This window comes from Salmo salar, chromosome 23 (assembly GCF_965601325.2).
Source record: "Salmo salar chromosome 23, fSalSal1, whole genome shotgun sequence".
NCBI classification, from domain to species: Eukaryota; Metazoa; Chordata; class Actinopteri; order Salmoniformes; family Salmonidae; genus Salmo; species Salmo salar.
In genome coordinates this window covers 37162073-37174911 of record NC_138313.1, presented here as the reverse complement: position 1 = coordinate 37174911, position 12839 = coordinate 37162073, and the positions used below count along the sequence as shown (strand labels likewise).

The 12839-nt window shown below is 42.9% G+C and overlaps 1 protein-coding gene across 2 annotated transcripts; it reads right to left on the bottom strand.

Annotated features, from left to right (window-relative positions):
• Positions 1 to 15: 15 nt before the first annotated feature.
• Positions 16 to 12278, bottom strand: LOC106584536 (mixed lineage kinase domain-like protein). Of its 2 annotated transcripts, XM_045706345.2 has the most exons (11): positions 12049 to 12274; positions 6496 to 6945; positions 3161 to 3268; positions 2452 to 2629; positions 2253 to 2353; positions 1952 to 2087; positions 1324 to 1408; positions 1085 to 1224; positions 889 to 938; positions 579 to 719; positions 16 to 381 (listed from the first exon to the last, which is right to left on the bottom strand). In XM_045706345.2, exons 2-11 carry the CDS (start codon positions 6941 to 6943, stop codon positions 332 to 334), a joined length of 1437 nt encoding a protein of 478 aa, XP_045562301.1. In that variant the 5' UTR covers positions 6944 to 6945; positions 12049 to 12274; the 3' UTR covers positions 16 to 331. The 2 variants fall into 2 exon arrangements, 1 of the variants encoding a protein (XP_045562301.1); XR_014382335.1 differs by having other exon boundaries at positions 579 to 938; positions 12049 to 12278.
• Between the last annotated feature and the right edge of the window lie 561 nt (positions 12279 to 12839).

Here is a 12839-nt window from a genome sequence, read left to right as displayed (position 1 = left end):
TTACAAACAAATCGCTTCATTATTAAATATTTTATTTTCAAAGCTTTGTACCATAGTAGCAAACATTTGATGGTGTTGCTTTAATAATTTGTCAAATCAATTGCAAATCATTTCACAGTTTCAATCAAAGTTATTCCTGACTAATGATGTGAAAATGTACTAGGCTTAAATGACATCACAGGCACTTGATCAACTGTCTGTAGGTGTGGTGTTGTTCATCCCATGATGAATTTGGGGCGGTCAGTTGATGTCTTTAAACTGGAGCTGATAACTGTTCTTGTTTATCCTCTTCTCCAGCCATGTTTCTGAGAACTCTGGAGATGAAACTCTGTTAGTCCTCCTCTAACTGCTCCACCACTTTGCGGAGCTTGTCCACCAACACTGTGGAACAGACAGACTTGATTAAACAATCCATCCTGGGTATTATAACACCTCTTAATGATGATGATCAGAATGGAAATAAGAAACAAGGATAACAGGACAAATAGGAATCAATATGGAACAGGTGAAATAATTGTATGTAGACCTACAGTATGTCAATGTCTAGGCCTATTAGTTGTGTGTGTTGAAGGTATTACCTCCTGCCGTTGGCCTGTGGAAGCTGTCATAGGAGCGACAGGCGTTGATCAGTTCTCCCAACTGTTTTGGGGAGTCTTCAGGAAGAGGTTCAGTATATTTGTCTTTACACACCCTCTTTAACACCTCTTCTGGTAAGCAGTCTGATCAGAAGACAAGAGAAAACAGAAATGGAATGACAGATGTCTAAATATGACAGAGCAACCATATGCTTATAGAGAAAGAGAAAACTCAACCATGCTATTTTCAGATGTATCATTGGCATTGCTGTTAGTAGAAAGGCTGTGTTTAATAAACACAGAGTTGACACACCTCTGAAGGGAATCTTGCGGGTTGCAATCTCCCACAGGACAATGCCAAAACTGCAATGGACACAATTCAAACAGAGTGAGCTTTCAGTAGACTGAGGGCCTACATTAGACTAACAAATACAATTTCAACATAAAAAATGTAATGGGTTTGTGATTTTATTAATTTACAATATCTGAGTGTGTGATAGAAAGCTGACCTGTACATCTCACAGGCTTTGTTGTAGGGGTGGTTGATACTCTCAAGCTGCTCCGGGGAGCTGTAGCATAAGGAGCAGCTCTTCCGGTCCTTAGACTTCTTCAACGAAGTCTCTGTTTTCGCAAGCTCCAAACCTCCTAGCTGACCACACAACAATTACATTGAGGTGGAGTACTTCGCCTATCACTTTGTAGTGCCAAACACACATGGATGTGTAGTGGAATGCATTAAACCTCATACCTTCACTCTGTACCCGGTATCTACTAGGAACTTGCTGCTGTTGATGCATCCATGCACTTGAAACTTCTTCTCAGACTGGTGTAATCTACAGTGAGAGAGGGATTAGCTAGTCATGTCAGGGTAGCTCAGTGTGATTAGGATACACTTTGTTGTTCTGTGAACTTTGGTGAGCAAGGCACAGATACAGTGTACCCATTATTTTAGTGAAGGGGAAACACCAGAGCATACTGTATAGTATTGGTATGTACAAGTTAATAGGTGGATCATAAGATGCATGAATAGCATCTAACGTTCCTCTGTTGAATTTAGCCAAATTGTACCCGACGTGTACCCTGTGACATTTGGCTGTGGCAGGGGTGTGACTTTATTAGCCAACTTTTGGTTTCGCTTTCCACCGCGCTGGTGGAACCCTTTCATGTCCACCAACATTTCATGTTGAAGGTGTCTGTACTGGTTGCGACAGAGACCTTATTCAACATAAATGTATGATAAGCCAATTCCTTAGTTCAAATTGTATAAATATAACACATTTATGGCAACGATATGGCAGAGATGGTGCTTCATGTGTAATAGGTGTACTGTCTGGTCTACGTGTGTAAGGCACAGGGTAAAGAGTGGTATACTGTACCTGTAAAGGCCTTGTGCTGCATCCAGACTCATGCGGGCCCTTCTTTCCCAGGGCAGCTTACTTTGGGAATCCAGCACCTCTCTTAGACTGCCCTTCTGACAAAACTCCATCACAATAAGGTAGTTTGGATTGGGACCTGCAGGACAACAAGGGTAGAGAAAAGGATGATTAAATGCAACAAGGGCACATCATCATCACATTTTGATATCATATCCTGCAATCACATGGTGATTATATCCCATCTCCTATTTGTCCAGCAACTATTTCACATACTGTAAAACAAATAGAGTAGCTCACTCACCGCCCTCCTGCTGGACACAGATCCCAAACATTCGCAGGATGTTTGGCGACTCAAAGCGCTTCATAGTCTCCACCTCCTTTTTGAATATGCTTCTCACCTGACTGCGTGGGACAAACATTACCGATTAGACAAATAGATGTTTAGAACTGAAGTTTATACTACAATAATTCTGAGATGTCTTGTATGCTACGCTACATACCTTGGGCTTGTGCTCCTTGGGTAGGTGTATCTTTTGATGGCTACTGTGAATTTGTTATACTCTCCTTTGTACAACACTGAGTTGTCATTTTTTAATATGGGCTCTTTGGGCATGTCGTAGGTCAGCTCCTCTGGCTTAATCTCTCTGATGTCTTGAATTAAAATGCTGGGCTTCTGTACTGTAAATGGATAACACACAACAAAGACAATAAGATAAAGTCACACAGGCACTTAGGAACATAACACATCAATTACACAGATAACTCAAGGTACCACAGGACAACACACAGTGTTGTAAAATACAGTGCGGATGGAGGGTGCTTGCCTGGTGCAGGATGCAAAACTGTGTTTTGGTATCTGATTTGAATGCCACATTGTTTACCATCCCATGCACATAATGTTAATCTGTGCAGAGTGCCGTCAATATAGTTTGTGTGAGTGGAACAATGGTGCTTGTAGTATCAAACAAAAACGTAGAAAGGTGTAAACCACACAGGAACAAACAAGCAAACAGACTCTCAGTCCCTTTTTATCACCTGGTGCTAGTTGGGGAATGTGAGATTAATGAACACAGCAGTTGCTCAGAATCCAAATGAAATAGTAGTTACCAAATGCAGTATGATGTTTGAATGTGATCAATTGGCAACAACTAAGGACAAAACTTTTTTAGTTACATTAAATTAGACATTTATCTATATAGGCTTACTCACAGGTTTCCAACATTGCTTTGATGTCTTTCACATCCTTTTCGGTGGAGTCCATTTTCTCATGCATTGTGTCCAATCTTTCCTTGGTGCCCTCCGCCAGAGACTGTAGCACTGTGGGTTATATTGGCACCGATATGACATTTTTGTCTGATACTGATATTAAATATTTTCCTTGCCCCCCCAAAAAAACAGACACCGATAACCAATATTAAACATTTTAGCTGCCTTTTAAGCATTCTAGTACAGTTAAATAGTTAAAACACACGGATGCAGCGGTCTAAGGCACTGAATCTCAGTGCAAGAGGCGTCACTACAGTCCCTGGTTCAAATCCAGACTGTATCACATCCGGCCGTGATTGGGAGTCCCATAGGGCGGCGCACAATTGGCCCAGTGTTGTTGTCCGGGCCATCATTGTAAATAAGATTTTGTTCTTAACTGACTTGCCTAGTTAAAGGTTACACACACACTGACCAAATAGTTATTTTGTTGGCATTTACGTATGTCCCCATTACCAGTAACATAACATAAACCTATTTCTTTCACTTACTTGCTGTGCTGTTTCCTTGTTCATTTTTTCAGTTGTTTCATTCTCAACCAGGATTTCTATGCAACACCATTTAGGTCTTTGGGTGTCAAAAAAGATACACGTCAAATAACACGACATAATCTGTTTCAGTAGCTATAGTTAGCTAGCAAACTATATAGTTATGTGTCATCATCTAAAATAACCCTAATTTATAAGACCGTTCTTATTTGATTAATGGTGGTCGGACTCATCTATGTGAAGCTAGCCACAACAAGGATTAGCCACAATAGTGGACTTTGCGGTTAGCCTAAAAAATAAAAGTGTGGTATAATTCTACTATTTGTATTCATTTGCATCACTGGACATACTTTTATTTTGAAGGCAAACCGCAAATTCCACTATTGCGCTTAATCCTTATTGTGTCTAGCTTCACAACACATAACCCGGTACGGTCGAGCGTCACTAGCCAGATGAAGCTAGCTGGCTGCTTATAACGTTAGGTTTGGGCAACAGGGTTTAGTAGCTGGCTAGTTATTTATTTGCATGAACTCAAGTTCAATAGGCAACCTAGCTAATACTTACTCACAAGGATTTCTAAATCATTGCTAAGAATAATGAAAATAACTGCAGTTTCTACTGGTAATTGTTTTCAGGCTGGTTGTATTGGTGCTAGATAGGTAACGTTAGCAAGCTAAAGCTTGCAGTCGAACAAATGATGCTTTATTACCAACGCGGTATTGTAAACACATCGTTCAAGGCCGCTGTTTACTTGTTTGCTGACTTTTTTGTACAGCTTTGACAGTGCTACTGTACCTTTTTTTGACAGGCAAAGACTCAAACGGCGTTCCATCGGAAAAATAGCGCACTTGGTAGTGTTAACCGGTGCTCGACCAGTCGGTGAAAGCCAACATCACCCACGACAGAGAACGCTTGATTGTTAAGGGCAATGAATCCCATTAGCTTGGCTTTAATGGATTTTGCCTTTGAGTTGACTGCTCGATCCACACAGCAGACATTGTGGGCTAGTTTAGAAATGCTCTGTTGCACGTATAGCGCAACATTATACGTGGCGTCATTACGTCAAGTACCTTCGTTATATAGGCATGTACGTCAGCTTTGATATCGGTTTTGCACATCGGGCGTTTTAAAAAAATGTATTTCACCTTTATTTAACCAGGTAGGCTAGCTGAGAACAAGTTCTCATTTGCAACTGCGACCTGGCCAAGATAAAGCATAGCAGTTAGACACATACAACACAGAGTTACACATGGAATGAACAAAACATACAGTCAATAATACAGTAGAAAAAAAAGAAAACAAAACTCTATATACAGTGAGTGCAAATTAGGTAAAATAAGGGAATTAAGGCAATAAATAGACCATGGTGGCAAAGTAATTACAATATGGCAATTAAAGACTGGAATGGTAGATGTGCAAAAGATGGATGTGCAAGTAGAGATACTGGGGTGCAAAAGGAGCAGAATAAATAAATAAATACAGTATGGGGATGAGGTAGATAGATGGGCTGTATACAGATGGGCTATGAACAGGTGCAGTGATCTGTGAGCTGCTCTGACAGATGGTGCTTAAAGCTAGTGAGGGAGATGGGAATCTCCAGCTTCAGAGATTTTTGCAGTTCGTTCCAGTCATTGACAGCAGAGAACTGGAAGGAAAGGCAACCAAAGGACGAATTGGCTTTGGGGGTGACCAGTGAGATATACCTGCTGGAGCGCGTGCTACGAGTGGGTGCTGCTATGGTGACCAGCGAGCTGAGATAAGGCGGGGCTTTATCTAGCAGAGACTTGTAGATAACCTGTAGCCAGTGGGTTTGGCGACGAGTATGAAGTGAGGGCCAGCCAATGAGAGCGTATAGGTCGCAATGGTGGGTAGTGTATGGGGCTTTGGTGACAAAACGGATGGCACTGTGATAGACTGCATCCAGTTTGTTGAGTAGAGTGTTGGAGGCTATTTTATAGATGACATCGCCGAAGTCGAGGATCGGTAGGATGGTCAGTTTTACGAGGGTATGTTTGGCAGCATGAGTGAAGGATGCTTTGTTGCACAATAGGAAGCCGATTCTAGATTTAATTTTGGATTGGAGATGATTAATATGAGTCTGGAAGGAGAGTTTGCAGTCTAGCCAGACACCCAGGTATTTGTAGTTATCCACGTATTCTCAGTCAGAGCCGTCCAGAGTAGTGATGCTGGATGGGCGGGCAGGTGCAGGCAATGATCGGTTGAATAGCATGCATTTAGTTTTATTTGCGTTTAAGAGCAGTTGGAGGCCACGGAAGGAGAGTTGTATGGCATTGAAGCTCGTCTGGAGGTTAGTTAACACAGTGTCCAAAGAAGGGCCAGAAGTATACAGAATGGTGTCGTCTGCGTAGAGGTGGATCAGAGAATCACCAGCAGCAAGAGCGACATCATTGATGTATACAGAGAAGAGAGCCGGCCCAAGAATTGAACCCTGTGGCACCCTCATAGAGACTGCCAGAGGTCCGGACAAGAGGCCCTCCGATTTGACACACTGAACTCTATCAGAGAAATAGTTGGTGAACCAGGTGAGGCAATCATTTGAGAAACCAAGGCTGTTGAGTCTGCCAATAAGAATGTGGTGATTGACGGAGTCGAAAGCCTTGGCCAGGTCGATGAATACGTTAAACTAGACGTCGGCTAATACCGATGTTGGCATTTTTAGCTAAAAATCGTCCGATAACGATATGTTCACCGATATATCGTGCATCCCTAATTGGCACAATGTCACCTGCCTGAAATTGCCCCACCCCACACACGGTGTACTCAGTGTCTCACATTTTTGCAGCTCCAGACAATCAATCTCCCTGTCTTCCTCATCCTCTCTCCATCGTGTCGCCTCTTGAAACACCTGCTGTAGCTTTTGTCTCTGGTCCACCTGCAGGGCAAGCGAGAGCACCTGAGCTGCATCGTTCAAGCGCTCATTCAAACTCTCAAAATCATCTCCCTGGTCGTAGGCCTTCAGGATGCGCTTCAGGTAGCTGGCACTGGCGTATTTCTTAACTACATCCTGGGCAGATTCTAAGGTGAATTTCAGCTCACTCAGGCCGTTCTCCACATGGGCAGGGTATTCCCCCAGCCCCTTCACCTTTATCGCCCTCACCAGCTCTTGCAAGGCTTTTACACGCATACCCAAACGCTGACATCGCTTCTTGTTGGCTTTCACTTCACCACATAGAGAGTAGAGCTTCTCCGTTATGCCCAAGATGGGATCTATGATGTCCATGGCTGGAGAAAGAAGAAATGGTTTTAAGAAATGCATTCGACAAGGTTTTCCCAAAACATAGCTCTGAGAAAGTCTATCTAACAAAGCTTATATACAGTACAGTATACTAACTTGTTGACAGAGCACATGTTAAACCCATCCCATAGCAGTCTTACAAGTTCTGGCGACATCTCTCCCACTACAAATCAGTTAGACATTTTATGTGCATATTGTATGTGTCTATGTATGTGTAGGCATTGTTACCACCTGAGGGCATTGATGATATCAGCTGAAACGAGTACATCAGGTTTTCAGGGGTGTATTCATTCTGTAAACCATTTCCCATATAAAAACCAAACGGAAGCAAACGGAACGAAACTGGGAGTGACCTACCTGAATTTGTTCAATAGAAACTCTCATTTGCGTTTTCTGTTTGGAGTAAACAGTTTGTTGCAAAACCTTTAGCAACAGACTAAATGTTTGGCAACAGAATCTGGGTAATGAATACAGCACAGGTCTTTTCTTGACCATAACCACTTATTTCCCAGAAGCCAGTTTGGCACTGAGTAATGTCAGATAATGTCTTTTGAAAACTAGTCAGGAAGAGGAAGGGAAACTTGCTTATCCCTGATACACATCCGATGTGAGATACTAATGAGCTGTTTGAGTTCTTGCGAAAGATGAGGGAAGTTTATTTTGCCTTAATTTCAAAAGAAATTATCACCAGTCATGACAAACAATAAGGGCTGGTTTCCCAGACCCAGTTTAAGCTCTGGACTAAAATGTACATTAAATTGAGAAAATTGCTGTTGATGGCATGGATATGATGTGGCTACCTCTTGAAAAAAAATATTGTTTTAGATGCATGCCAGCAAACCCACTACACAACACTAAACAATACATTCATTTCACGATAACGGTGACAAACGGTGTCCACAAACTGTTAGGGCCTACATAAAGCTGTCCCAACAGCAGAGTCGCAACAGCAGTCCCAGAGACAATCCGTAATTTCAATGAAGACATTAATGAGCGAGCTAGGACGGACATAGTCAATATAACTATTTGTTCAGCACTTTTGAAATGTACAGCGACAGAATTCAGAACATGGGCCGTTATTACGTTATTCTGCCTGTCCACCAAGTCAGAATCGTAGGATAAATATAGGGGGCATATAAGTAGACAATGAAAGCTATTACAATATCTGACAATTACATTTCTCTAAAACAGGCTATAGGCTACATGTGCATCACCAAGTCAAAACAGTAAGTGAAATTAGTAGGGGAAATGGGACCAAATTATAAGGGTGAGGCACATGGGCTACTAATAGCTTACTACACAACATACACTTAGTATTACTTTCTTAGCTACAGAAGTATTAACTCCCTGGTATATTACATCATTTATGCAGCAGCATACAATACATTTTTGGACTCACAAAATCAGCAGTCCAATCAAAGCTGCTGTAGATATAACGTGATTTGATGTAATTTTATCTGTGACCAATGACCTCTGGCATTCTCTGGATTTATGGTGATTTCAAGACAACTGGGAACTCTGAAAAAAACAAGGTTGAATCATGAAGACGTCAGGTCAAGACTCTAGAAAGAGGCCCAAGTTCCCGACTTGCAATTCCGAGTTGGATGACCGTTCAAACATATTTTCCCAGTCGGAGCTCATTTTTTCCCCCAGAGTTCTTAGTTGTCTTGAACTCACTGAAATCAGATTTCCCAGTTCTGAGTTTCAAGTTGTTTTGAGCGCGGCAAAAGTCATGCTGGATTGATGTAACCGATGTGAAATGGCTAGTTAGTTAGCGGTGGTGCGCGCTAATAGCGTTTCAATCGGTGACGTCACTCGCTCTGAGACTTACATTTACATTACATTACATTTAAGTAATTTAGCAGACGCTCTTATCCAGAGCGACTTACAAATTGGTGCATTCACCTTATGATATCCAGTGGAACAACCACTTTACAATAGTGCATCTAAATCTTTTAAGGGGGGGGGGGGGGGGGTTAGAAGGATTACTTTATCCTATCCTAGGTATTCCTTAAAGAGGTGGGGTTTCAGGTGTCTCCGGAAGGTGGTGATTGACTCCGCTGTCCTGGCGTCGTGAGGGAGCTTGTTCCACCATTGGGGTGCCAGAGCAGCGAACAGTTTTGACTGGGCTGAGCGGGAACTGTGCTTCCTCAGAGGTAGGGGGGCCAGCAGGCCAGAGGTGGATGAACGCAGTGCCCTTGTTTGGGTGTAGGGCCTGATCAGAGCCTGAAGGTATGGAGGTGCCGTTCCCTTCACAGCTCCGTAGGCAATCACCATGGTCTTGTAGCGGATGCGAGCTTCAACTGGAAGCCAGTGGAGAGAGCGGAGGAGCGGGGTGACGTGAGAGAACTTGGGAAGGTTGAACACCAGACGGGCTGCGGCGTTCTGGATGAGTTGTAGGGGTTTAATGGCACAGGCAGGGAGCCCAGCCAACAGCGAGTTGCAGTAATCCAGACGGGAGATGACAAGTGCCTGGATTAGGACCTGCGCCGCTTCCTGTGTGAGGCAGGGTCGTACTCTGCGAATGTTGTAGAGCATGAACCTACAGGATCGGGTCACCGCCTTGATGTTAGTGGAGAACGACAGGGTGTTGTCCAGGATCACGCCAAGGTTCTTAGCACTCTGGGAGGAGGACACAAGGGAGTTGTCAACCGTGATGGCGAGACTTGAAGTAGGGTTTCCCCTTGCGTTGCAAGGGCCGCGGCTTTTGTGGCGCGATGGGTAATGATGCTTCGTGGGGTGTCAGTTGTTGATGTGTGCAAGGGTCCCTGGTTCGAGCCCGGGTTGGGGCGAAGAGAGGGACGGAACCTACACTGTTACATTGATGCTGTTGACCCGGATCATTGGTTGCTGCGGAAAAGGGGGGGTGAGTGTAACCGATGTGAAATGGCTAGTTAGTTAGCGGTGGTGCGCGCTAATAGCGTTTCAATCGGTGACGTCACTCGCTCTGAGACTTGAAGTAGGGTTTCCCCTTGCGTTGCAAGGGCTGCGGCTTTTGTGGCGCGATGGGTAACGATGCTTCGTGGGGTGTCAGTTGTTGATGTGTGCAAGGGTCCCTGGTTCAAGCCCAGGTTGGGGCGAAGAGAGGGACAGAACCTACACTGTTACATTGACACCATGGCCAATGTTGAATGTTTATCCTTTTAAGATTGGAAAAGAGACCCTTGAACCCAGACTCGTGACCACACACCCACTCCACTGAATTTGAGTTCTACCCTTAGGTTTGGCATGACATAGTGTCCCCATGAGTGACAGAACACTGAGCCAATCACAACACAACTAAAGAACATTACCAACGCTCTGTATTTTCTGTTGGCTGCCCCACCATCACAGAAAGCACTGAGCTTGGCTGAAACACCTGCATTTTGGAGCTGCCTTACTCAAGAAGGCAAAAAAGTGACCAAGTTTGTATGCAAATTTTTCACACACAAAATACATTGTTTGCCAACTTAAATCTGGCACGTATTAATGCCAAAATAACATGCAAAACAGCCCCCCCCCCCAAAAAAAAGGTGGGTCGCCATTGAGTTAGAGTGCAGTATAACGGCAGATATTCTGCAATTACCGCATCCAAAATACCAGTGACTGCAGTTTGAAAACGGCAATCTTTTTTTTTGTAAGGGCAGTGATATAGTCGTTTCAACATATCAGATGGTAGCCTACAATGCCATAGACAGTAATAGGCTACTTGATGGCTAACAGATGCAAATGTATCATTTTCCACATTTAATGTCAGTTTCATTGAGGACTTTTCCCCATTACAGAAGCACGCGAGAGAGTTCCATAACTTCCATTTAAAATGTCAACTTGCGCAGCCCCCAAGAACTGAGCATGCGTAAAACACTAAATATTGTGAAGCATCAGTTCTAGTGTAAATGTTTTATTGGAAAAGGTTGGAAAAAAACTACTGTCGGCATAATGACAATCTAAATAGCCTACATACAACTGTTAAAAAGATGTCTCCTCTCACTCACGTGACTCAGCCAATAGTGGACTAACGCTACGCTTCGGACACCGACATCGTTTTGCGGAAAATAGTATCTGCATCATCTGGATATGTATGCAACAATAGTTCGTTTTCAAAGTAGCCCAATTACAGAAAACTGCAGACATGGCAACCCTGCTTTGACTAGCCATTTAGTCAGCGAATCAGAGCGTCACCATGGAAACTAGATTGTATGGCAGTAAGACTTTCTTCAAGCTATTGTAAAACCCCTTAAGTAAGCCCTTGCCTAGTTAAATAAAGGTAAAATAAAAGGTAAGTCAGTTAAGAAAAAATCTTATTTACAATGACAGCCTACCCAGGCCAAACCCTAACCCCGACAACACTATTATTTATATTATTTATTTATACTATTATTTATTTATTTTGCTCCTTTGCACCCCAGTATTTCTACTTTGCACACTCATCTACTGTCAAATCTAACATTCCAGTGTTTAATTGCTATATTGTATTTACTTCGCCACCATGGTGTATTTATTGCCTTTACCTCCCTTATCTCACCTCATTTGCTCACATTGTATATAGACTTATTTTTCTACTGTATTATTGACTTTGTTTTACTCCATGTGTAACTCTGTGTTGTTATATGTGTCGAACTGCTTTGCTTTATCTTGGCCAGGTCGCAGTTGTAAATGAGAACTTGTTCTCAACTTGCCTACCTGGTTAAATAAAGGCGAAATTGAAAATAAAAATACATTTTAAAAAACCCGACAACACTGGGCCAATTGTGGGCCGCCCTATGGGACTCCCAATCACAGCCAGTTGTGATACAGCCTGGAATCGAACCAGGGTCTGTAGTGACGCCTCAAGCACTGAGATGCAGTGCCGTAGACCGCTGTGCCACTCAGGAAGCCAAGGAAATATTTGAGGGTCTCTATGCAACGCCTTTAAACAATTCACTTAGGTAAAGGGAAATTATTCCTTACATGTCCACCCATACCAGACTCCATCAGATCAAAACAAATTCTGAACCAACTATATTAACTTGGGAACATGTCGAAAAGCATTAAACATTCTTGGCAATTTAGCTAGCTTGCTGTTGCTAACTAATTTGTCCTGGGATATAAACATTGGGTTGTTATTTTACCTGAAAGGCACAAGGTCCTCTACTCCAACAATTCATCCACAGATAAAAGGGTAAACCGAGTTCGTTTCTAGTAATCTCTCCTCCTTCAGGCTTCTTCTTCTTCCTCTTTGAACTTCATATGGCGGTCGGCAACCAACTTTAAGGTGCATTACCACTACCAACTGGAGTGTGGACCTCAGTTCATCTTTCAATCACCCATGTGGGTATATGCTCCTAAAAACCACTGAGGAGATGGGAGAGGCGGGACTTGCAGCTCGTCAAGCGCCTAGCTATGCAAACACTCGTTGACGCGTGCGTGCAGTGTGGTGCAATGATTGAATAACAAGTATGTGCACATTTATTTTGCAACTCTCGTGTGTGGTCAGCATGTTACGGTATTTGTCAACTTCTACTCTTACTTCACTAAATTCCTAAAGAAAAAAACTCTGTACCCAAAAGTACTGACACTCAAAAGTACGCCTTACATTTTTACAGGAAAATGGTCCAATTCACACACTTATCAAGAGAACATCCCTTGTCATCCCGCACAAGCACTTGTTATTGTTCTCTGTTACATTCAAGTCATTTAGCAGACGCTCTTATCCAGAGCGACTTACAGTAGTGAATGCATACATTTCATACATTTTTCTCCATACTGGTCCCCCGTGGGAATCGAACCCATAACCCTGGCGTTGCAAAAACCATACTCTACCAACTGAGCCACACTGTTCAACCTCAAACCTATTGTAAGTTTGAAATGAAACATACCCTAAAAGGCTGTTGTTGTCAGTGCTGAGACTTCACTGACATCT